Source organism: Antechinus flavipes, chromosome 6 (assembly GCF_016432865.1).
Source record: "Antechinus flavipes isolate AdamAnt ecotype Samford, QLD, Australia chromosome 6, AdamAnt_v2, whole genome shotgun sequence".
In the NCBI taxonomy this organism is placed as follows: Eukaryota; Metazoa; Chordata; class Mammalia; order Dasyuromorphia; family Dasyuridae; genus Antechinus; species Antechinus flavipes.
This window is the reverse complement of record NC_067403.1, coordinates 93,548,729-93,572,663: the sequence shown is the minus strand read 5'-3', so window position 1 is coordinate 93,572,663 and position 23,935 is coordinate 93,548,729. Positions and strand designations below refer to the sequence as shown.

Genomic DNA, 23,935 nt, shown 5'->3' with positions numbered 1-23,935 from the left:
CTGAAATACCTTCAAAACTGAGCCAAGTACTACAAAATTCTTTGGCTTCCAGCATAGATTTCATCTGTATTATGTGTACCTGAATCTGGTCCACTCATTCTTCCTGAATTCATCTTCTTAGAGATCATTTCTCCTTCCTTATATAGTCCTTCAAGTACTGATGTATTTAGAGTTCCCTTATGGTGACCCCACTGTTAGTGATAACAGATTACTATAGAAACACTGATAGAGCAGTTTCTTTTTCTACATGACGCTGTCCTTCCCAATCCATCTATAAATGCTCCTGAGATGTCTGTCTTAATTGGTACTCATAACCAGCTTTCTGCAATCTTGTTTTCTTTTTCTCTGCTTTTCATTGTTATATGAGGTGATACTCCTCATAACCTTGGGCCTTAAACTTGTAATGTTTTTCAAATTAATTTGTATGCTAAATTGGTATGACTACCATGTTTCTCCACTCGGCAAGGGCAAGGGGATCATAGATTTAGAGATTAAAAAGAAGTTGAACTAATCCAACTCACTCATTTTACAAATGAGGAAACTGAGCTCCAGAAAGTTTAGATAACTTATGCAAAGTCACATTGGTAATAAGAGGCTCAGATAATTTCTGGGCAGTTAGGGTCTCTTCACTATAGTTACTATGTTAGATGAATTAAACTTTGATAATTGAAATGGTTATTATCAAAATCTAATTTTTACCTCTATTTCCTATTTTTCAGGGCCAAATGCTTGCTGGAATAGATCAAGTTAGAGCTATTAAAATTGCATGCACTGTCTTCTTGTCCTTTTTATCCCTTCACCAATCAAAATTTAATTTGGCATTAATTGTGGCTTTTACTCCAATTGGTTGGTGATTTGACTGCATAAATGTAGCAGATTTTTAAATCATTCTCACATTTTGCAGTCTATGGGCTTTGGATTTTTCAATTTCTTAACCCTAAACCACATTTTCTAGCCTATTTTGCCACCATCCTCCCTTGTGCCTACCTTCCCACTGACTTTACCAAGTATCAAGGTATATGTGACTTGGTTTGGAGGGTCCTGTCAAGTTCTTCATAGAATTTCTCTACCTCTTCATCCTCTGCAACAGATGTTGGTGCAGGAGATGCAATTATCTTCACGGTGTTCTTGTTTACACTCATCATGAGCACTGCAAGGCAAGACGACCAAGTTTCCCATGAAATGGTGTTGCTTATGGCCTGTGATGCACAAAGAAACCAACTCCACCAACTCCTTTATTTTCCTCTCCAAAGAAAACCTGTAAATCAATCTTCCATTTAGCTGAAAATTCTTTACATTTCATGATTTCATTTATAGTGAAAATGTCAACATTAGTATTTCAGTTTTCCAGCAGTACATCAATTCATTGGTTTAAGATAAAGATCTCACAATTAGAGTATAAAAATTAATTAATGCTTATAAAAGGGTTTAAAATTGTGATTCTTAGCACTCGATTCATTCTCTATTATTCCACCATCATCACTGCAGAATAAAAAAAAATAGGTTATATAGACTGGAGACCATTTTTTTTTTTTAATTTGGATCAAGTTGTAGCCAAGGAATTCATTTCCTAATGACCAGCACTCCTGTGATGAGCCTCTGTGAAATCAACTAATCTAAGTCTCTCTAATGGTCAGAATCCCAGTAACGAATTGTCACATAGAAGATAAGAGAAGTCATTTGGAGAGAAGGGGACTAGGAAAAGTTGGTTTGGGAACTTCTAATAGTAGAATTACATACCATTATTTCTACTGATTCTATGATGAGTAACTTTCTGGAAGTAAATTACAATCTGGTCAGAGACAAATTAACTCATAGATTCCTTGGATTCCATTTCAAACTAAGCAGTATATGTCATTGTCACTGCTTTAAATGTTTTTTTTTTTAAAGTATGACTTATATCAAAAGAAATTTAAAATGCTAAAGAGTTCTTAAATCTTATTTTTTAAAAGCTCTTTTCTATGGACCACATATGTTTAATATAATGTAAAGATTGGTAATTTGATTTTTGAAATAGTTCAAGTCCTAGTCATTAACAAAATAGAAAATTGAATATTTGTCCAAAATTATCTAATCAAACTCATTGAATAATTTCTATCTCTATACTTCATTTTTTGACTAAATAAATCTGGCTTTAGTCTGCACATCAACTTTAGACATGTGTTTATACTTAATATGAAATGCCACATGTGTCTCATGCTATTTATTTCTATAAAATTTTTTCTAAAAAAATTTCATTTGTAAAATGGAAGGTGGATTGCTTCTGTGGAAGTATACTTCCATGAATTCACTATGCAACATAGTCATACTACTCCCTTAAACTCTCTGAGCCTCAGTTTTCTCATCTGTAAAATATTTGGGTTAGATGAAATGATCCTAAAAGTGGTTTTCTTTGTTATTGTTATTTGTATGTATTTGTATTATATACAATTCTTTGTATTGATAAAATGTTATCAAACTCTAAACATTCTGTGTTTCTATTAATGGAATAACTCATTGGTCATCAATGAATTTATAAATAGTACTGATATGAAAAATTTTTAAACTTCATTTCCAAAATTCAGCTGACCTTCTAGACTTGAACTAATTTACGATCTTCCTGATGTTTAATTTTCACTTAAATTCTCTTTTTAATAGGATAATTGCTCCATTTCTCTTTTCTTATTTATCTAGAATAAAAGTATATTATGTTTCTAGCTTTTAAAACACTGAAGAAATGAGCTAATATCTAGATGGTAGGTTAGAAAAATGAGGTAAATATTCTGCAGAGGCTGATAGACTTAGAGACTGCTTGATTGTATGATTTGGTGATGTTCCTTATATAGACAGAAAAACATTAATGGCCGTCAAAAGATAGAGAAAATGTAAAGTGGCTGTAATAATAAACAATTTGGCTTAAAGCACAGGATTAAAGCACCATCAATGAATATGATTCAGGAGAAGATTTAATGTCTTCTCTCTAGAAATGGTTAACTTTACTAACAGTTTAGAATTCTAGATAATTTTTGCTTTAGTTTGTAAAACATAGCTGTTATCTATTATATAAAGGGGCTAAAATTCAATAGTCAATGTTTTCGATGAAATAATTTGAATAATGGAATGCTATTTGTCTATTTAATCATTTTAGTAATATGAGGAGAAAAATAGACAAACTATAAACATAAATATGTATGTAAATATATATTATAAAACACAAAAATAAGCATTATAGTTTTGCTGACTTCAAAAGCAAAAAAGAAGCCAAGCCAGAAGACCTGGACTGTAGTCTCAGGTGTACCACTTGCTAGGTTGGAATTTTGATAGTTAATCTGTCTGAGTTTACTCACTTATTAAAAAATAATCATAATAATAGCCATTTCTTCCTACTTTACAGAATTTCTGAAAGGATTAAATGATAAATGTGTAACAATGTGCTTTGAAAATCACAAAGCATTTCACAAATGAAAACTATGATTATTGTTGTAGTTTCTCAGCTCTCCCAAACTAGGCTGAAAATACCTATTCTGAAATAGCTGCAGAATTCAGATTATTTTTAGAAATTTAGAAATGTCAGGCTACGCTACTCATCTTCTCTTTTTCCCCCTGTCAAGATGGTGTAATAAAAAAAAAGTGGACTTTGGAGAAGGAAGGTGTAGGTACAAATTCCAATTTGACATCTATAAGCTGTGTGACCTATGACAAGCCACTTACCTCTCTGATCCTCAGTTTCCACATCTGTAAAATGGGAATAATAATACTTACACTATCTATATCACAGAATTATTGTAAGGGAAGTATTTTGTATTCCTTAAAAATCTGCATTAATAAAATGTTAATATTGAAAATTAAACAATTATTAAACAAATGATAGAATTTAAAATTTTCAAATATAAAGTATATGATCCAATATGTTACCACATGCTTTCTGAAACATAATTATGGATCTGAACCAGATTTTATGTGACATTAACATTATGCTTTAAAATGTGTAAGACATTATAAGGTATAGTATCTGAATTACTTACTTTGATGAGTTTTAGGAAACCTGAAATGTTATATGAATGTAAGCTATTATGTTGCCCCTTTTTTGACCCACTTCTGATCCAAAAATTAAATGTGTCTTATACAAGTGAATGCAACACAAATTGTCATTTGGAATAATTTATTTTATATTAAAATAATTATTTTAATAACTTGCCTACTATTTCTATTTGGAATGGTGTAGGCAAAACAAAAACATTGAATTTATTTTATCAGTAGAAAAACTGATTTTGCTATGACCTTGGACAAATCCAATCTTAAAGATGGTCCCTTTCTAGTCTAAATCCTAGAATCATATGATACTTGAGATTTTCCAAGATTTCCCTTTAAATACAAATATTAGGAAAAAGGGAAAATGAAGAGGCAGGAGCACCATTTACTTTTTTTAAATGGGGAATGATGAATATTTTTCACTAAAATATTGTTTTAGGGTCTCATTGTGTGCTAGAGGTGTAATGGACTTCTAAAGATTGTGCCAGTAGAACATAAGTTAAAAAGAAAAAGTCTTTGTAAGCCCCAAAGGCTTCCAGTATGAAAAGAATTGTATGGCTCTTGTCCGACAACCAATCTAGCTAACTTGGAAGAGGCTCATCAGCAGGAAGGACGTAGGGTGATGAATTTCTCAGGCCACAACAACTTACAATACCTACTAAAGTCAAAAGGAGTGGTAATCTGCTCAGAGGTCATAGGGTGCACACCTCGGAAATCAGTTTTTTAAAGAATTAGAGTGAGCATAATATCCTGAATCACTATCAACATTAATGCTGACTCACTCACGCCCATTGCTATACAGTTTGGGTGCATTTAGGTATTGGAAACCTATTGTATCCCCTTTAGTAGAGGGGTTATTCAAAGATTTTGTGTTTCATGGATGTTTTTATCAGTTTGGTGAAGCCTATGATCTCCTTATCAGAATAATATTTTTAAGTGCACAAAATAAAATACATAGGATTACAAAGGAAACCAATCATATTGAAATACAATTATCAAAATATTTTTAAAAACCAAGTTCAATGACTTTAATTTAAGAATATCTGCCCTTATAAAAGGAAAACACATTGATCAAAGAGATCATCTCAGTTTTGAATTTGTAAACCCACTTCCAACATAATACCTGTCACATAGCAAATGCTTATGGAATAATTGAAGAAATATAAAAACAAATGTATGTCTGTGCATACATTTATATACATCTACGTCTATATATATATTTATCTATCTCTCCATACAAACAGAATCAGCCTAATCACCAAAGAGCCAAATTCAATTGGAAAACTATTCCTTAAGTTAACAAATTTTAAAATTCACAGGACACTGGCAAGAAACCCATGATAAAGTTTTCAATATGGAGGGAGGGAGGGGGTTAAGCTTTTTTTTTTTTTTTTTTTTTTTTTTTTAATCAGAGACTCCATTGTAGTTTATTGAAGTCTGTGGATCACTTCTCAGAGTGTTTTTAAATGCATAAAATTAAACCCATAGAATTATAAACATAACCAATTCTACTAAAATACAGTTACCAAAATATTTTTAAAAACCAATTTCTTACATCCATATTAAGAATCCTCAATGTCAATTGAAAAGAGCTAATATTAAATTAATATTGCTATTAAATCAAATTGATTCCTTTTATATCAATTAGTACCTAGAATTTTTTTATTAATAATGGGAGATAGAATTAGACTATTCCAAATTATAAATCAATCTCTCCAGTTAAAATCAAGGATTTTTCAAGCTCTATTAACTCATTACAGACAATAACTTGGTATCACAGAACCAATTGCTCTCTTTGAAGTCACTAATAACTTCCTTATCACAATAATATAGTGACATATAATATATATGTATACATATTTAATATATGTATATATAAAATCAATTATTGTTATCACTCTGGGTCATAGATTCTAGACTTAGAAGCAATCGTAAAGAAAATCTAGACAAACTCCTTCATTTTACAAATGAGGAAATTGAGATACAAAGTACAAAATGGCTTATTCAAGATTACTTTGGCATAATATATGCAGAATTACAATTATAGCTCATATTTGCACAATACTTTAGGTTTTACAAAGCTCTTTTCTCTTGACTCCATAAGCTTGATATTTTATCAAGGACTATTTTCATTTTAAGGATAAACAACTTAAGGAACCAAGAGCTGACATAACTTGTCCAGGGTCACACAGCTAGTATCTGGGACAAGTCTCCTGACCCCAAGGTCAATATTTTTTTTCCCCATTTCTTAAGCTTTCCATGATTATCCCAATTGGATATGAACTTTTGAAACTTCTCATATCATCTTCTTTGTTTTTTGATTGATCTGTTAATCACTTCACATTTTATTTTATATTACCTTTTTTGTACTTCTTCATGACCCCTAATAGACTGTCAGCTCTTTGACAGGAGGTGCCATGATATTTCACCTTTGTATGCAAAACACATAGCTAGGCACTTTGAACATAAGTGCTTAATACATTTTTGGTGAATGCTCTAAATAAAGCAATTATAGTACCAAAAAAGACTCATATCAAGTTCTTCCTGTTTTGGAAGGAGTATACTTAGATCCTGGGGATTATCTGTCCCAAAAGATAGAGAAACTAGAATACCACATATTCAACAATTTTACCTCTTCCTGGAAGACTTCCCTGATTAGCCCCACCCAAATAATCAATTTTTTGAATCTGTGTTTTTGTTCAATAAGAACTTTGTTTAATTTATGATTTTTTTTTCATGAAAGTCCTTTCATTAATCTTTTCATGAAAGTTTGTGGTCTTAAAGTCCATCTTCTTGTAAATTGGAATTTTAAACAAGGGGAACTATCATAATGGAAAACAGCAAATTTTTTATTTGCTCTTGTAATTTAGAAATATCTAAAGGGTTTTTTTTCCCCCTTAAATTTACCCCATGACTTGTTCCTCCTGAAAATTACAATTTAAAAATCAATATGGGAAAAAGTCATGCTGATTTTTTTTTTTACAGTCTTCTATATCACAATCCTATGATCACCAAAAAGTGTCACAATTATTGGGGTGGGGGCATTTTTGCCACACATTAATACAACTATGATGAAACAAATATTTTGAAGTTAATTAAAATATTGTGATGGATATATGAACTTTTCTGTACAATTTAGGATTTAAACACATGAAATATCACTTCAACAATTTTTTTTGTCCCATATACCAATACCTTTATGTATATTGACATACAATTTTCAATTTCCCTTCTCATTTATGCTTTTTATTCCCTACATTCACAATCACCAGCCTGAGAAAACAAAGTCAAGACAATCAGATGCTATCGTTTTAATCTTCAGACAGTCTTCACATGCTAACTTAATATCAGGACATTACTCAGTTTACATAGACCCTTCAATACTGAGGAGGAAAAAAGTCTCAGGCATAGAAAAAGATCAATACATAGTTGATGAATGAATGAAAGTGAAAGAAATATTTTAAAACCACCTTTAAACTGTGGCTTCCCACAGTTGTATTTCAATATTTATGAATGAATCTAAATATGATACTGAGATGAATGGGGTTTTCCTGATTAGAACCTGAAAAAGCTTCAAGTATATCATAAGAGAAGTTAGCACTGAGAAAAGAATCAGACTTGAATTTACTCAGAAACTCTGAGTAATTATCTTAATCACAGGAACCTGCTACTTTGAATAAGCAGGTTCCTGTGATTAAGATAATTATTTGCTAAATATTATTTCATAAAAATGTCAAACATGCAAAAGTAATCAAATATATTACATTCTTTTCTTTTTGATAATTACCCCATTAATAAAACAAACAAACAAACAAACATTAGCATTTTATTTTATCCCCCAAATTGTATGCAGCCTTTTTTTTGAAAGGTAAAACTGATGAGATTTGAACTGGAATACATTTATAAGATTAGAATTACCAACCCACCACCTCTTTTTTCCTTCTTTTTGCTCTTCCCCATTTCTAAAAGTGCTCCCTTGCATATTTTAAGTGATATTTGACATTTCAATCTAATTTTGAGCCGGCAGCACTTTCTGTTGGTAGACTACTCTCAGTGCGCCTTATTCTTACCGGCTCTTGCCAATTTCATTTTAAAGAAATACTGAAAAGCTCTGAAGTTTTCGGTTCGGGTTCCCTTTTTCACAATTTGCTTGTGAATTTGTGGGCACCCACTTGTCAGCTGCTTTGTAAAGCAGGACAGACAATCTTTCAATCCTGATCCAGACGTTGGACAGGTTTTCAGCTGGAACCCCTGGAGGGTTGGCACCGCGACAGCGGATGGCATTTTCGGTTTTTATTGGGGGGGGGGGTAGGGGGGCGGTTAAATAAACTCAAACTCATCGGAATAAGAGCTGGACGCAATTTTTAGGGTCATCTAGTCCAACTCGTTTATTTTATGATAGGGAAACTGAGGCTCAGGAAGTGTTAAGTGACTTGCCCAGGATCACGGAAGTAGCAAAACCCATATCCTCTGGTTCTAGAGAGAGCGCTCTTGCTACTGATGCCCCGCTGACCCTTTTACCGGGATTTTGCATTTAGACTGCAAAGAGGGGCTACTATCACCGAAGCGATTTCTATCATACCCCCCCTCTTTTCTTGCGGAAAAACTGCTACCTGCGCTAAAAATGTTCTGGGAACTCTGGCGCTCCCGCCCCGCTATTGCAATTGGTGAGTTTGATAACTGGTGCGATCTTCCCACACTGAGAGATCTGCGAACTGGTTATTTCTCCAGTCTTTTCTCGCTTTTTCTTCATTTGCCTCCTCGGGCAGTCTCATCCCTCTATTTTCCCCAGATCTCCTTCTCTATCCTGGTCTTCCCTCCTGCCGAAGCCCAAACACCCGCCCCCGAACCGGCAGAGGGGTGGGAGCTCCTTCTGCCCCTCCCCGACCAGAAGCCGTTTTTCCCCAGGCTGCGATGCCTGCTTGTTCCCTTAGTGGTTCCGAACTCCCAATTCTACCACCTTCCCGGAGCCCATCTCCCCAGCCTCCTGCCCGCCTGGAAGGTGAGTGGCTGGTTGGGACTCACAGGAGACTGTACCTCGAAGCGCCCCCAGCCGCTCGCGAGGTCTTCCAGCTGCCCGGGTACCGGATCCAGAGTGGCCGATGCGCCTTCGCTCCCGCGCTCTCCAGGAGCGGAGACAGCTGGAAAAGAAGCCGGAGAAATAGGTAGTGGGAGGGGAGGGGAAGGGGAAGGGGAAGGGGAGGAAGGAGAGGTAGTGGTGGTGATGGTAGGAAAGGGAGAAGGATGTGGGGAGAAAGTCGAGGAGCAGGGGATGATAAAGAGTAGGGGGGGAGGGGAGGGGTGAAGACGGAAGATGGGAGGGGTAAGTGGGAGGATGGGAGGGGGGAAGAGGGAGGGGGGAGGAACGAGCGGAGTGGAGAAGAGAGGACCAGGAGGAGGGAAGGAGGAGGCAGAGGGGAGGGGGGAAGACGAGAGGAAGGGGGAGGAGGGAGGAGGGAGGAGGGAGGGGGCGGGCGCACGATTTGGAAAGGTGTCTCTGCGGGCACGATCCCGCTGCCCTGCCCGGGACCCTCAGGGACCCTCTGCGGGGAGCCCGCTCTGCAGTAATCACTTCCCAAATCCCAGCACCCTGCGGCTGTAGCCGCTACGGCAGCCTCCTCCTGAAGATTTGGGATTCTCGGGAGGAGGCTGATGACTGTCACCGAGGAGCCGATGCTCCCCTTATCCCGCTCGGGGGGTTTACAGGGTGCCACTGGGCAAGGGGAGTTCAAGTCCTTCAGGTATCCACGTCCCTAAGGCAACCTGCAGAGCACAGCGCTTGCCCTTGCATCGCTGCGTCAAGTAGCTTAACAAGTCTAACTTTTCGGGGCGCTAGCAGTAGGGAGCTCTTACGTGCCTTCCACATCCCCCCTGCCACCCTAGGGTCTGCATAAGATACCCTCAGAGTCCCGCGCCAAGATGGGATCCCCTAGTGCTTTTAGGCATCCAAAGCTAAAGCTTGTGATTAAGACTTTTTTTTTTTTTTCTTAATTTTAAAAGCGCATTAATAGAAGGATCCCGCTTTCCAGTCTAAACGGCCGGGATCTGGTTAGAACACGCAAGGACGGCGTGAGGGGGTACCCAAGTCAGAGTCTGCGAGAGTCTAGATCACCGAATTATTCTTAGGATTCCGAACACTAGCGTAGTCCGGCAGAAAGTGTCGCCGAGGTGTGATGGAAGCTTGCCGGGACTATTTCCAGTGCAAGTTTCGGGGTAGCAAAGGGGGCATAAAGAAAAGCTCAAAAATTAGAGTTGCGGGTTTCGCCGGGATCGGCCCGCTATGAACACTTGTCTCCGTGCGGTTTCGCTGTTGCAGCGAGTCCTGACTTGACCGGGACTTTGGCGTCATGTTAATGTGCGTCCGGCTGCGCAAAATGAGGAAAGGGGTTTCGGGTGGGCAGCCTTAGAACTATAGGATTTAGAGATGGAAAGGGCTCTGGAGATCTCTTCTAACCCCGCATTCTACACTTGAGGAAACTGAGGCTAGAAAAGTGAAGTGACTTAGTGCCCTCCCCGCAGCTAGCGGATATTAGAGCGTGAAGACCCCCTAGTCCCGGGGAAAAAAGTGAGGCTTGTTTTGCCCGTTAACTTTTACCAAGTGATGGGCGCTGTCTTGTACTTAAGTTCTGAAGCCTGCCATAAGCCGCGTATATGTGCCCTGGGACAGAGAGATCACGCTGGCGAGTTGTCAAACCCCGGGAGGAATTTCCCGCGGGGGAAAAATGCAAAGTCCCCCAATATCTTTGGGGGTGACCCAACCTGCGGCGGCAGCGCGTTCTTACCGAAGAGTCGTCGCAGCATAAGGAGTCTCTTGTTGCTTGGTTAAGTGATTACCATTCCCCAGATCATCTGTGGGGACCTGTTAGATAAAATCATGCAGAAAAATCCAACTTTATGACTTGGTACCGGATCAAACCAAAGGCATGGAAGTGAAGTTTTAAACACCTCTGACACTTCTACCCCTCTTTTATAATGTTTTATTTCTAATTAGCCCCCTGTCTCCCACAGTTTTTAACTGTCATCGATTAGAATTGGAAGTGAGGGGAAGCTTGGTGGATTACATTGAGAAAAACCACCTGCAGCAAAGAGAAACAGAATACCGGTAGACTTGGACTAGATAAGACATGGGATTCAGTTTGCAGCCTTCTGCCCATCCCTGGTTCTCAGTATACTGTTTTCCCTTTGATATAGAGTTTTTTTTTTTTTTTTTGGGGGGGGGTCTGGAATTTCATTGGAAATCTGTCTTTCCCTTCTCCATATCATCCTATGTAACAAGCATTCTTTAACATTCTTTTGGGATTTTTAAAAATACTATAATGAAAAATTTCATCATAAAGAAAATACTTTCTATCATAGAAACTAGAATATTAAATCTATAAGGTAACATTCCCCCTTCTTCATGCAACTTTTATTTTGCTTCTATAAACTTTTAAAGATAAAGCAAATATTAATTAATTCAAATCAATTAATATTTATTAAGTGTCTAATATATGCCAGGCACTGTGCTAATTAGAGCATTAAAAGGAAAAGTTATCATAATGAAAATATAAATTAACTTACCCACTTTCCCCATCACAGAAACATATACTTTTGAATAAATGAAATGATCTAAATTGTGATTTCAAATTAAATCTTTAGAAAGATAGTATAATTTGTTTATTGAACTTAAGGAATCAAAACTTAAGGATTCTTTTAAAAAAATGAAACTTGTGAATTGCAAAAATATACCAAATAACTTTTTTCTTTGCTTTCTAACCTCATGTTTCCTTGAGAATTGCAAAAACAAAACAAAACAAAAACCCCAAACCTTCAGCATTTGTAGAATTCATTTTTAAAAAAAAGTTTATGTAGTAAAATTCAAATGAGATAGAGGCACAAAATGAACATTTATTTTTTTCTACTCTCTATATCCATTCAAGTCTTAGAAATTTTTTATTTGAAAAATTAGTTTGAATCCTGTTTGTCCTGCAAGGTAGGTAGCCTTTTTTCCAGATGTTCTGATTTCTCCTGAGATAGGAAAGAAAGCTTGAAAGATCTTATTACTTTTGAAGGTAGCTTCAGACCCTTAAGAAAAGTAGAAAATATTCTCAGTATTTTGGATGCTATTCAACAAAACATATTCAAAATCTAAATTTGGATTAAATTTATGAGTAACTGGGCCCACAACTTTTGTTAAATATTTTCTTTCATTTTAACACAACTTGAAGACAGAAAAATCCTCTTAGTTTAGGGAGATTATATGATCAGAAACTGGACAGAACAATATGATACTATGAAAATTATTTGGTAGGCTCAGAACTATTTCTAGAGAGAGATTTGACAATAATAAATCTAAGTAATGGATAGTAGAAACCTTTCCCAGTTTCAGCACTTACCAGCTCTATAACCTTAAGAAAGTTATTTAACTTGTTAAATTTAGTTTTTTCATATGTAAAATAAGGGTTAAAAGTCTTAGACTATTAACATAATATGAAAGGTATTTTAAAAGGCATTATATAAATTAAACTTCTGCTGTTTTCCAATAATTTTATTACCAAATATCCTTAATACTTAAAAAAAATAGGAAAAGGTCAATTCAATCAGTAATTCAAAGATGGTTTTTAACAAGGTATTTTGCTATACTTACTCCTTGGAGACAGAAAAATCTGTCTTATTAACATATATATGTAACCTCTAAAACTGACAACTATTGTAGTTTTATGGAGAAAAATAGAATTTTCTTAAAGACCCTCTCATGCCTTATATGCTCAGAATTATTTTTCTAAGTAATCCAGTATCAATTCTATAGCTCTAACTGGGTACTATAAATGTTACATGATCTTACCCCATCTCCCCAAAATATAATAACCCAGCAAAAAGATAAACTCTCCATAATCACAATCTTTTTTAACAAAATAAAAACTTTTTAAATAAAGCCCTAAAGAATTCCCATATCTAATTTGCAAACCTTTCCATTCTGCAATCTCCTTCCAAAAAGGTATTGGTATTAGTATTATTGACATAATATATTATATAATATATATGTACATATATATAATTTATATATACATAGATACATGTAAAAAGGAGATTGAAGAGAAAGGAATAGTTTATCTGTAAATAAGCCTTTTATTGTTATATCAGTTATTCTGCATATATCTCTCCTTATGTAAATATACATGCATGTATTTCCTATATATTTTATATAAAAGCATATCAATATATACCTATGTATATGAGATGAATCCTTGTAATACTTTCTTCTCTAGTATTTGGGATTGGCACTAGACTAGTTATTTGATGAAGAAAAAGTTACTTATTGGCTTTGGATTTCTATGCTTTTCCCTTTTCCTCCTCTTCTCTGATTTGGCTAGGTATTTCTCTTAGCTGAAATCCAAAATACCCTAAAAAAAATTCCTGCTACTGAACAACCAAAAAAAAATCTGTTTATTTTACAGATTTTTTTTATCAACTTCCTTAGTCCATTAATTTTTCAAGATTCAAATTTTCACATGTTTTTAAAATTTGTTTACAAGTCTAAAAATTTATGCTAGCCTAAAAATAACTTTACTATTTATAATTGGCAAGAGAATTAAATTTTTTTTCATTCCTTTTTCTCTTTTTCTTTCTTTCTTTCTTTCTTTTTTTTTGAATGAAGTTTTAAAACATAGTTTTGAATAGAATTTAGTTTAAAAAAAATCCTGGGCAGAGAGAAGTACTGTTGAAAAGATAAGCCAGAATTCAAAGCTTGATATTCTTTAAAGCAATTTGCACTTCCAGAAATACCTTGAATATATATGTTTACTCATATAAGGCTATGGTCACATATTGACATCAATTAATCAGTTCCCTTACTTTGCATTAGATTGTGCATCTAATTAAAAACAAGCAGAAAACATGGTCCCTAGCTTTGAGAAGATGCAAGTATCAAGGGAGAAAATAGAAGAAACATATAAAATTAGAAAAGCTCAAAAGAAACAATGAAAATATAGGTGAGATGTATTATAAACACAGGGAGAAATACTGCTGTAAAAACATTCAAAAATTGAGTAAGTAAAGCAAACAGGTCATTTTAATCTGGAATTTTGAAAATCTATATCTATATAGTCATAACTGATTTGTTTTTGTTATTTTATTTGGAGGAGTAGTTTGGTACAGTAGAGAGAGCATTAGAATCAACAGACTTGAGTTTTGGGATGGGCTCTGACTCCTATTAGAAGGTTTGACTTTGAATGAATTTTTGGATCTTCCATAACCCAAGCTTCTTAATTTGTATATGGAGTTAATATTTGTACTTCCTATCTTCCCAAGTAGTGAGGATCATATAGGAGATAGGCTAAGTAATGTATATACAATGCTTTATAAATGTAGCCAAGTGCTATAAAAATGAAGATTTTTATTTGTACTTTTCTCTTTTCATTGAGCACTAAATTTGGAGTGATTAACTTGGAAGTTTTTTTCTGACTAGTTCATTATGTGGACAAGGTTGATATCTCTTTGATAGGTAGAGGTAACTTTCTTTGCTGATTTGCTTCAGTAAGAAGGGTTAAGTATATATATATATGTCTTAAATAGAAAAAAGTAGCAAAATCAAGTACTTGATTAGAGGTTAAATCTTGATATGTCCCATGCCATGTCTAGTCTCTTTCGGAACTCTTTTACTGATACACAAAATAGTCCATTCCTTAAGCAAAGATTTACTTTTTCTATACTCTTTAATTGGATATTCTAAGAGACAGTATCAATATATTATCTACTGAGCTTTCATTAAGGGAACTGGAGCTAGACTAGTTATTTGATAAAGAAGAAAAAAGGCTGAGGCTACTGAATAAACTCAAGATCTTAATACTTTTGCCTACCATTCTACAATTGAAAACTCTAATTCAGGAACATAAAGAAGAAAATAGAAAATGACTAAAAATATGGTTGTGAGATATTAAAATATTTAGTCATATTTTTTCTTGAAGTAAAGCCCCCTTTCATCATTTCAACTGTAAATAAAACCAACAAATAATTTTGGTCTTCCATATATATAAGGGAGATGCTTTTGAAGTTGAATATATGAACATATTAATGCTTAATGCATTATTTTGACTCAACTAATTTATTGGTTTATCTAGGTAAGTAAAGTTAGTTAGAAAGTCAGTCAGAGCAGTTTTTGACTGAAATAACCCAATAAGTTCCAACAAAACCAGTCTAGAAAGACTCACTGGCCATCTTCAGATATACTATTATAGACCAGACTAGTTTCTAATATCAATACTTTCTTCATTTGTGGTTTTCACTGTGTAGGTCCCTTAGCTAATCATGCCCTTGTATTAAAGCCTAACACCACGGCTGTCTTTCAGCAGAGATCCATCACTGAGATGTTAAAAAAAAGTTGAAGGGAGAAATAATAGATATGAGCATAATAGCAAACTTTCAATTAAAGTGGGCACAACCCATTATTAGGGTAAATAAAAATTAGTTAGACTGTTGCCCAAGAAAGGACATTTAGACATGTCCTTTAAAAAAAGTCCAACAAAAGAAATTTTCACAGAGGATAGAATAGTAAAACTTGAAGCTAATAGAAAAAGAGAAAAAAAAACTTCTTAATTAAAGATATCAATGTCTACTTTGGCCTAATTCAGCTTAATTCTGTTGTACAAGGTTTAGTGGTCAGACCCTTATAAACAATCCAAAGGAAATGCTCTCTAGGCTTTTGCAGAGATTTTGAGAAGTTTTTTTCCTTCCCTTTGCAGAAGCACCGGGAGAGGTTTTTTTAATTCATTTTGTAGCTCCAGAATATATGTTCCTATACTCTTTGGGGCTCCAAAGTCTGATGAGGCTTTACCTGAATGTTTCTTTAGTTTTAAAGAAGTTAATGATCTTACTCTAGAAACAGGGATCCTATTTAAAAGTCAGTTTCTTCTGAGCTCAAAGTACCTTATTTATGTTAACTCTCCCATACCAACTCATGGTATAAATATACTGTGCTATTCTGCATCAAATTATTGAATTATCCTTAATTTGCAAATGGGAAGTCTTAAATGATCTCTCTTAGGGATCATATAATCAATGGAAAAAGGAAAATGGATTTCAAAATACTTTAAAAGATTAATTTTCTCATGGCATGGACAATCTTTTGGTTGAGTATATCAGTATCTCCATTTCTATCACAGAATTTCATTCAGAGAATATCACATTTTGGTACTGGTTGTATTACTTCCAAAGTTTAGGAATAAAACTTGTTATACATTTTGAGTTGTTTATATAACTAACAGATTCACTTTTAATGAAATGGCAAGAGAAGAGCAGTATTATAAGGATTTCTCTGTGCCTGTCAATAGCATTGGACTATCTTGAAAGTCAAATAATCACCCAACTGTCTTCTTGAATTCCAAATATTTCTAGAAATATGGCAACATATCATATAAAAGTTGCATTTTAGTAAAATTTAGAAATTACTTTCCTTGAAACTTAAACATGAAAGCTGAAAACTATCACTGAAATATGATTGAAATATGCTTAACTTTTAATGATGGAAATATGGGGTAAGATGGCTTCAAAATCTAGACTATGACTTAAAGAAATAAAAAATAAATAGAAGAGTAAAAGTTGAGTATCTGGTCTTAGAAAACTTAAGGGTCCCCAAATGTAGCCTGGATTTTCATCAGCTATGAAGGCTTTTCTGGCTACAATTAGGAATCTGTCATTTTTACCTGTTTAACCCTTGCCTGAATTTTCAAAGTTTCTTTATCTCTAGATTTTATGCATTTTTATATATACATTGCTGTTCTGTACATAATTCTATTTTTCTATTCCATGAAAGATTTGTCCAATTGCAAATGCATTTGCTGGACCCTAAAGAAAGATAATTGTAAAAAATAAAAAAGTCCACGTACAAATATACACATATATGCCCATGCATGCATACACATCATTATCTACATAAAAAAGATTTACTTACTGAAAATCTTCAGTACATCAAAGATGGGAGCTTTTTCCAGGTGAGCACAAAGTGAAGTTCCTCCATGCGTTATTAATGAATATCATGAGATGCTTTGGATAAGAAAGGTCATCACCCTGGGGTCATGAACCTTCTGTTGAAGAGCCTTTATGAATTCTGTTAGTTAGATAAGCTGGTCCCCCTAAGAGAGATCCAGAGTCCAGGGCTGGGACCTCAAGCCTTTCTACCTTGGAAGGACCTGTCTGATTTTACACTACACTGACTTAGTCTTTGAAAAATATATATAAGGGATATTTATATATATATGTATATATATACAAACACAAGCTGTAAGACTTAAAGAGTTGTTCAATGATCAGCTGGGCTTTCAAAAGACAAGTAGGATGTCTTTCTTAGCAATGCAAAGCCGTAAGAGTCCTATGTCTCTTGGAAACTTTTTTTTTTCCTGGTTTGAAGACAAAAGTGGAAACTTGATTAGAGAACCACCACAACGGGGAGAATTTTGACAAGAGAGCCAGCCCTTCACTCTCAGAGCCCGGAAAAGCACTCTGAGCTGCAATGTCTTTAGCAGCCAGCCTTTTCTGACAATTCGGTTTCCTGGCAGTTTGTTTTAGTCATCGGGCATTAGGGCTTCCTTTTCGGCATGGCACACACACATATTCTGACTTTTCCTACTGCAGTCAAGACTTGTCAAAAAGCCTGCGGTGCTTGCCCAGTGCTAACTCAGAGGACTCAGGCTGCCCTTAGGAGGGGCTTGCCGATTCAAGTGTCTTCGAAGTACAATCGGCTCGGTTGTCCTCAGGACTTCGTAACTGTATACCCCGGCAGGAGCGCGTTTTAACCCTTCCTGCCCGGGGAGGGACCCCTCCTATTTACAGCGCTCCCCCTCCTCCCCAAAGTAAAGCACCTACGCTAAGGGACAAAAATCAAGTCGGTCCCTCTCTCTGCAGCTAAGAATACGCCCTGGGGTCAATTCGGCCTTCTGGTTCTAGTAAGGAAAAGAGAGATGTCTTGTCCTGGGTCCACTGCCCTTACTTTTCAAGGGTCCGTTTTTCTCGGCTAGGAAGTGGCGGTCACAGTGTGCGTGAGCGCCTTACTGACCTTGACCGAGAGGTAGCCTCGGAGAGCCAAAGGTGTTTGGGGCTCGACAGCCGAGGGGAAGTACGATATGCAGAGGTGCGATTGCAAGCAAAGAAATCTTATTTACTATTATCCGTCTGATAATTCCCCTGGATTTTGCGGTCGGTAAACACTCTACTATGCGCATCAAGTTGCCCAGTTCTTCATAATTTCGGCCACAAGGTGGCATCGACCTGCAAACAAAATGGAAATACAGTAGAATTGATTAAAATCCTAAATTTTCTTCCTAATAATTGCCTGGCTGTCTCTGAGTCAGGGGGATGTGGATGGTTTGTGCCCATTTCTCCTACGTGTATTCATGTATGTTCATAACTGACACCATAGTTTCTCTTCTCAGTTGCACTTCTTCCAAAACTCCTAGGCAACCCTCCCCCTCCCAGATATGTACTTTAAAGTGGGAGGGGGGAGGTTGTTGCGGGATCTTCCGGCACCACTCCGGTGCTTGCAGCATCCTGCGATACTTTGGTAAGGAGGAGTTCAGCTTTAAGGGGGCGTTCCCAAACCTGTCCATCAATCTCCCTTAGGCTCCCGAACCGAAGAAATACCCCCGGCTCCCTACTCCCTTCTCCAGTCCTCACCATCTTGTTCTCTTGGAAAGAGCTGGACAGATCTTCTTCAAAAGGAGGTAACTCTTCCCATCTCCCTTCAAAGGGGATTGATGGAGAGCGGGGCGGACGGGCGGGATAAGCAAAGGCAAGAGAGGAAGGGGAGAGGAGAAAGCGGGCGATCTCTGGGGAACAGCCGTGGGGTAGCTAAAGTAGCTTGAAGTTGGGAGCTGGGGTCTCTTAGAGGCTCGACCTAAGGGGTCTATCTGCTTTTATTGCTTTTAGCTGCGCTTTGTTGACTCCCGGGCTCGGGGGTTCCCGACACTGCTCTTGGTCCCGGTTGGGACCTGAGCTGTCCAGCTTGAAGGTTTGTGCAAGTTGTTTAAAATCTCTTCTGATCTCTGGGGGTGAAGGAAGGACTTGAGAGGTGAGAGAACTTAGGGCAGCCCTGCCAGGCGCGACTAAATGTGGCTCTTAGTTTGCACTTCACTTTGTCCCAATTTCTCTTTTATTTCTCTTAAAACCCCAGGGCAGCATCCCCTGATCGCTTTTGGGGAAACTGAGTCTGTGGTCTTTCCCCTTCTAAGCAACTTAGCAGATGTTTGAGTTGGGGGCGTGTGGGGGGTACTTTGGGAGCAAATCGAGTCACCTGACATCTATAGCTGACAGTTTGAGGAGAGTGAGGCTTTCCTGAAAGCTAGTGCTTCTGTCTAGCCCCATTCATCTCCGCCAACCCCACCCAGAAAAACCGTGCCCTCCTGAGTGGTCCAGGTTAGCCATTGGGGATGGGATGAAAATGGGAATGTTATAACAGGGATATTTAACCCAGTGGTGTTCCTTCCCAGATGAGCTGGTGGGCCAAAGGTGTTTTCAGGGTTAATCTTGGCTAAATAGAGAGAACTTAACTTTGCTTCTTTCCAGATCTGATACCTCTCCTCATTATCTTCTTGTCACTGGTGTCATCCCTGTCATCACAGAGACCTGAGCTCTCCAGAAAATAACCTCTCAGGTGCATTGTTACCTGTTTTTACCTTTTGATGGGTAAGTGAATTATTTGTGCTCAATGTGTTTGTTCTTCTTTGGGGGCTGCTAAAGGGATCATGAGGAAAGAGAAATAAGGTGAGGAATTGGGAGGCTGGTATAGTAAGAGATATTTTCCTTCGTTTTATGGATTGAAAATGAATCGACAAATGTATTAGGTCTGGTTAGACAATTTAATTTGTGGGGTGTGCATGTAGGCAATAGATCTGGAGTTTACAAAGTCTGAGGTTCCCAGATGGAAAAATATCATTTGTTAAATAAAGTTCAGTTGGTATTTTTTTTAAGTCTCCTCAAATTTCACCTCCAAAGGATCTTAACTGTCTGTTTATATAATTGGGGGTTTTGGTTGCTACAGTAAATACTTGTCTTTTTTGGTTGTTCAGAACCAACTGTCAGCTGAACTAATTCTCTCTCCTACAGTAAAGTAATAGAATATTATGTAACTAATAAAGTAGCCCCAATTTTGCATCTTAATTGACTTTTACTGTTTTTATCTTTTCCTAAACAAGTAAATGGTGAACTATTCAGCTTGGGTGTTCATCAAAAAAGGCCCCTGTAAATTCAGGATGACTTAGCAACTTGTGATTATATATAATTTTATTTTTAAATTTCCCAAGGATTAATTACATCATGATGTTTAATTGATTTAAAGACATGGGATTTAAAAGCATCCCCCCCCATTTCTCTATCCCATTCCCTATTTCTCTTGTTGTTGATATGTTATTTTCTAAAATGTATATGTTATGTTATTTTCTTTCAGGAATGTGAAATATGTCCCTTCCCCTCCCACTCTTTCTGCTTTTCCTGATAATTCTCTTTGAAATTATCCTGAGTTGAAGATTCACTTTTAACCCAATATCATTGTTGATTTAATCAGCAAGATGGACAAGTGCTAAAAGGTATGATATAGCAAAAATATTCTCATTGATAGATACACTTTCATTCAATACAGAAAGAATTATTCATCACAGAACATGCCACATAAACTTTCCCTTTTACTGACAATCGTAATAGGTAATGATATACTTTATTTCTTTCATCTTTGCCATTTTACCTGTAAGAGTTAAGATCATAGATTTAGGAAAAAGGGATTGAACCTCCCTCACATTACAGATGAGGAAATGAAGCATCACACAAGTTTAGTGACTTGCCCAGATTATACAGAATATAAATGGTAGCAATGGGACTTGAACCCAGATCCCATGATCTATTGAACCAACCATTAAAGCAATCCAAACCTAATAAAACCTCACAAACAAACAAAAAGAAAAGGTAGAGTTATGACCTATACAAAACAAAGAAAAAAAGGAGCACAAATAATTAGTATGCAAAAGACAAACTCCTGTTTGAAAGAATACGGGTGCAAGTATTTATACAATCTTGGTTTGCTCAAACACTGACTCCGAAAAAAGAACAAAAAAAAGCAGAAGTCATTCTTTGGCATGACTACCAACCACAAAAATCTAAATTAGTAACAAATTTGCATACTTTCTCTTTACAGGTTATGCAAGATTATCGAGGAAAATGAAGAGCTCACAGCCAGTTTTTGTAAACATACTTTACATGAAGATTGAACTTCTATAAAGAAAGATAACCAATTAGCACCAAAATGAATTACACATTGTATCCCTCTTTTTTCAACGAATCTTTTCTTAACCATACAGACACCCACCCCCCATATGCACCCATTGAAGAGAATAAATGCCGTGTACCAGTAACCATGGTATTTACAATGGCATTAGCTTATGGCATTGTCATACTCCTTGGAGTCTCTGGAAATCTGGCCTTGATAGGAATTATCCTAAAGCAAAAGGAGCTGAGAAATGTGACCAACATTCTGATTGTTAATCTGTCCCTTTCTGACCTTCTGGTATCATTTGTATGTCTGCCCTTCACTTTTGTCTATACCTTAATGGATCATTGGATCTTTGGTGAGGCCATGTGCAAGCTAAACCCTTTCGTGCAATGTGTCTCCATCACTGTCTCCATTTTCTCTCTGGTTCTCATTGCTTTGGAGCGCCATCAGCTTATAGTCAACCCCCGAGGATGGAGGCCCACAAATATCCACGCATTTTTAGCAATTGCCCTGATCTGGTTCCTCTCTGTGGCTGCCTCCCTGCCTTTTGTGATTTACCAGGTGCTGACTGATGAGCCATTCCACAATGTCACTGTCCCAACCTTCAAGGACAAGTACGTGTGTTTCGATCTTTTCCCTTCTAATGTGCACAGGCTATCTTACACCACTATTCTCTTGGTGCTGCAGTACTTTGGGCCTCTGGTGTTCATTCTTGTCTGCTACCTCAAGGTAATAAAATACTTTTATTCCCTAAGCATTTATTTTAATCTACATTTCCCCCTTAATTTCACTAAACAGTTCTTCTGCCTGAGCTGGAGAACATTGGTATGTTTTTGTTTTATTTCCTACAGATCTATATTCGACTAAAGGAGAGGAACGACATGATGGACAGGATCAGAGAGAACAAGCATAGAGCCCAGGAAGCCCGCCGGATCAACGTGATGCTTTTCTCCATTGTGGTGGCCTTTGCCATCTGCTGGATGCCTCTGACCATCTTTAACACGGTGTTTGATTGGAACCACAAGTTGATCTCCATCTGCCACCACAACATGCTGTTCCTCCTGTGCCACCTGACGGCGATGATTTCCACCTGCGTCAACCCTGTCTTCTATGGGTTCCTTAACAAGAATTTCCAGAAAGATTTGCAGGCTCTCTTTCGTTTCTGTGATTTCAGGTCCCGTAACGAAGACTACGAGACCATCGCTATGTCCACCATGAATACGGATGACTCCAAGGCGTCTGATAGGCAAGCCTGTGGTGAGGCCTCCCAGGGTCCTGGGGAGGAAGAAGAAGTCTGAAGAGGATCTGAAGTGGGTGAGGGTTACAGAACCCAGGTGACAGCTGTTTTAACACCAAGCACAACCTGTCACACAATTCTGTAACCCTCTCCTCCTCTAGGATGTGTGGCTTTGCCTATATTGTCTTGATGGTTTAGTTGTGGCTGTAATTGAAGTAAGCTCAGAATGTGCAGACCTTGGATTTACTTGTGTCAGTTGTTTCTGTCCAAACTCTCAATACTTACGGTTGTATGACGTATTTGTGAAACAAATATAGGAATATATAAGACATAGATTACATTTACTTCAATGGAATATTTAACAAAAACTTGATTACCAACATATATATAGATAGATAGATATTAATAACATCATAATATTTTCATTAATGATTCTACACCCTGTAAAGGAGATAAGGAGGACCATCCTGAAAAGAGTTCATTGACTTTGAAACCATATAACGTAGACTACTGCAGAGGAGATGCACCATTGGCATCCAGAATGTGAGATTTTTTTTTTTTAGGAGAGAGATTATTTTTTGCCAGTTAAGACTGGTCTTAGTACCCATCTAAATATCCATGTCTTTAATACTAATTGATTAGAATCTGATGCAACATTTCATGAAAAAGAAAACAAAACCATTTCTCAACTGTTAGCATAAAAAAATAGGACATAGACACATATTAAATGAAATATTTCCATGACTCAAGATTATTTGGGAAAATGACTACAAAAATTCTTCAGAATAATTGGAATAATATCTAAATCCTTATAATTACAAATAATATACAAACATATACATTTAAATGGAAGAGATTTCCTCCAGTAGAACTTGTTTGCTATTTGCTAAAAAGCCTGTAATGTTACAAAATGATAAGAAAGGGTGCCTATTATTACATTGAAACACCAAGTATCATGTAACACTTAGGGACAAGTAAAGGACCCTTGGATACAGTAATTCAATCGAGGGTGTAAGATAATTAGATAAAATTATTGAAATTCATCTTATCTTGTATGCACTTCTAAACAATATATTCTATTGAATGTTAAAATGACTATGTTAACAACTGATAAATATATATACCTATATACTCAATAGATGTATACCTGTCAACATATACCTAATTGATGTATCTCTGTGTTGGAATGATTATTAAAACTAAGAAATAAAGAAATTAAATAACTAAGAAGTAAAGAACTTAAGAAACCAGAACATCAAGAAATCAAGAAACATTTACTTGGGAGAATACCACACATCCCAAGTTATTTATATAGCCAACCTGTAAAACATTGGAGTGTTTGGTTTGAAAATCTTGGACAATTCTAATAAAATTGATGTTGCATTGACTTAGTAGTTTGTCTCTTTTATTCTGGTGGCACTTTTTTCCTTAGGGGAACAGAAATTTTTCTTTTTTTA

The 23,935-nt window shown here is 36.4% G+C and overlaps 2 protein-coding genes across 11 annotated transcripts in view; one reads left to right on the top strand and one right to left on the bottom strand.

The window, feature by feature from the left end:
- NPY5R (neuropeptide Y receptor Y5) overlaps window positions 1-23,935 on the bottom strand; it is a 164,598-nt gene that overhangs the window by 5,342 nt on the left and 135,321 nt on the right. For 5 of the 10 annotated variants that reach the window (XM_051965191.1, XM_051965194.1, XM_051965193.1 and 2 more), the window contains 3 exons: window positions 16,940-18,252; window positions 10,794-10,870; window positions 9,037-9,152 (listed from right to left, as the gene is read on the bottom strand). In XM_051965191.1, the coding sequence (XP_051821151.1) occupies window positions 9,037-9,152; window positions 10,794-10,812 (135 nt within the window). In that variant the 5' untranslated portion in view covers window positions 10,813-10,870; window positions 16,940-18,252. Of the gene's footprint in view, window positions 1-987; window positions 1,151-9,036; window positions 9,153-10,793; window positions 10,871-16,939; window positions 18,253-23,935 lie in introns of those variants that run through there. The other 5 variants (XM_051965190.1, XM_051965196.1, XM_051965199.1 and 2 more) reach the window with 5 other exon arrangements.
- Window positions 9,079-23,865, top strand: NPY1R (neuropeptide Y receptor Y1). Its single transcript, XM_051965204.1, has 7 exons — window positions 9,079-9,176; window positions 18,604-18,704; window positions 18,910-18,991; window positions 19,546-19,665; window positions 20,426-20,564; window positions 21,167-21,970; window positions 22,093-23,865. The coding sequence occupies exons 6-7, from the start codon at window positions 21,275-21,277 to the stop codon at window positions 22,537-22,539; spliced, it is 1,143 nt and encodes a 380-aa protein (XP_051821164.1). The 5' UTR covers window positions 9,079-9,176; window positions 18,604-18,704; window positions 18,910-18,991; window positions 19,546-19,665; window positions 20,426-20,564; window positions 21,167-21,274; the 3' UTR covers window positions 22,540-23,865.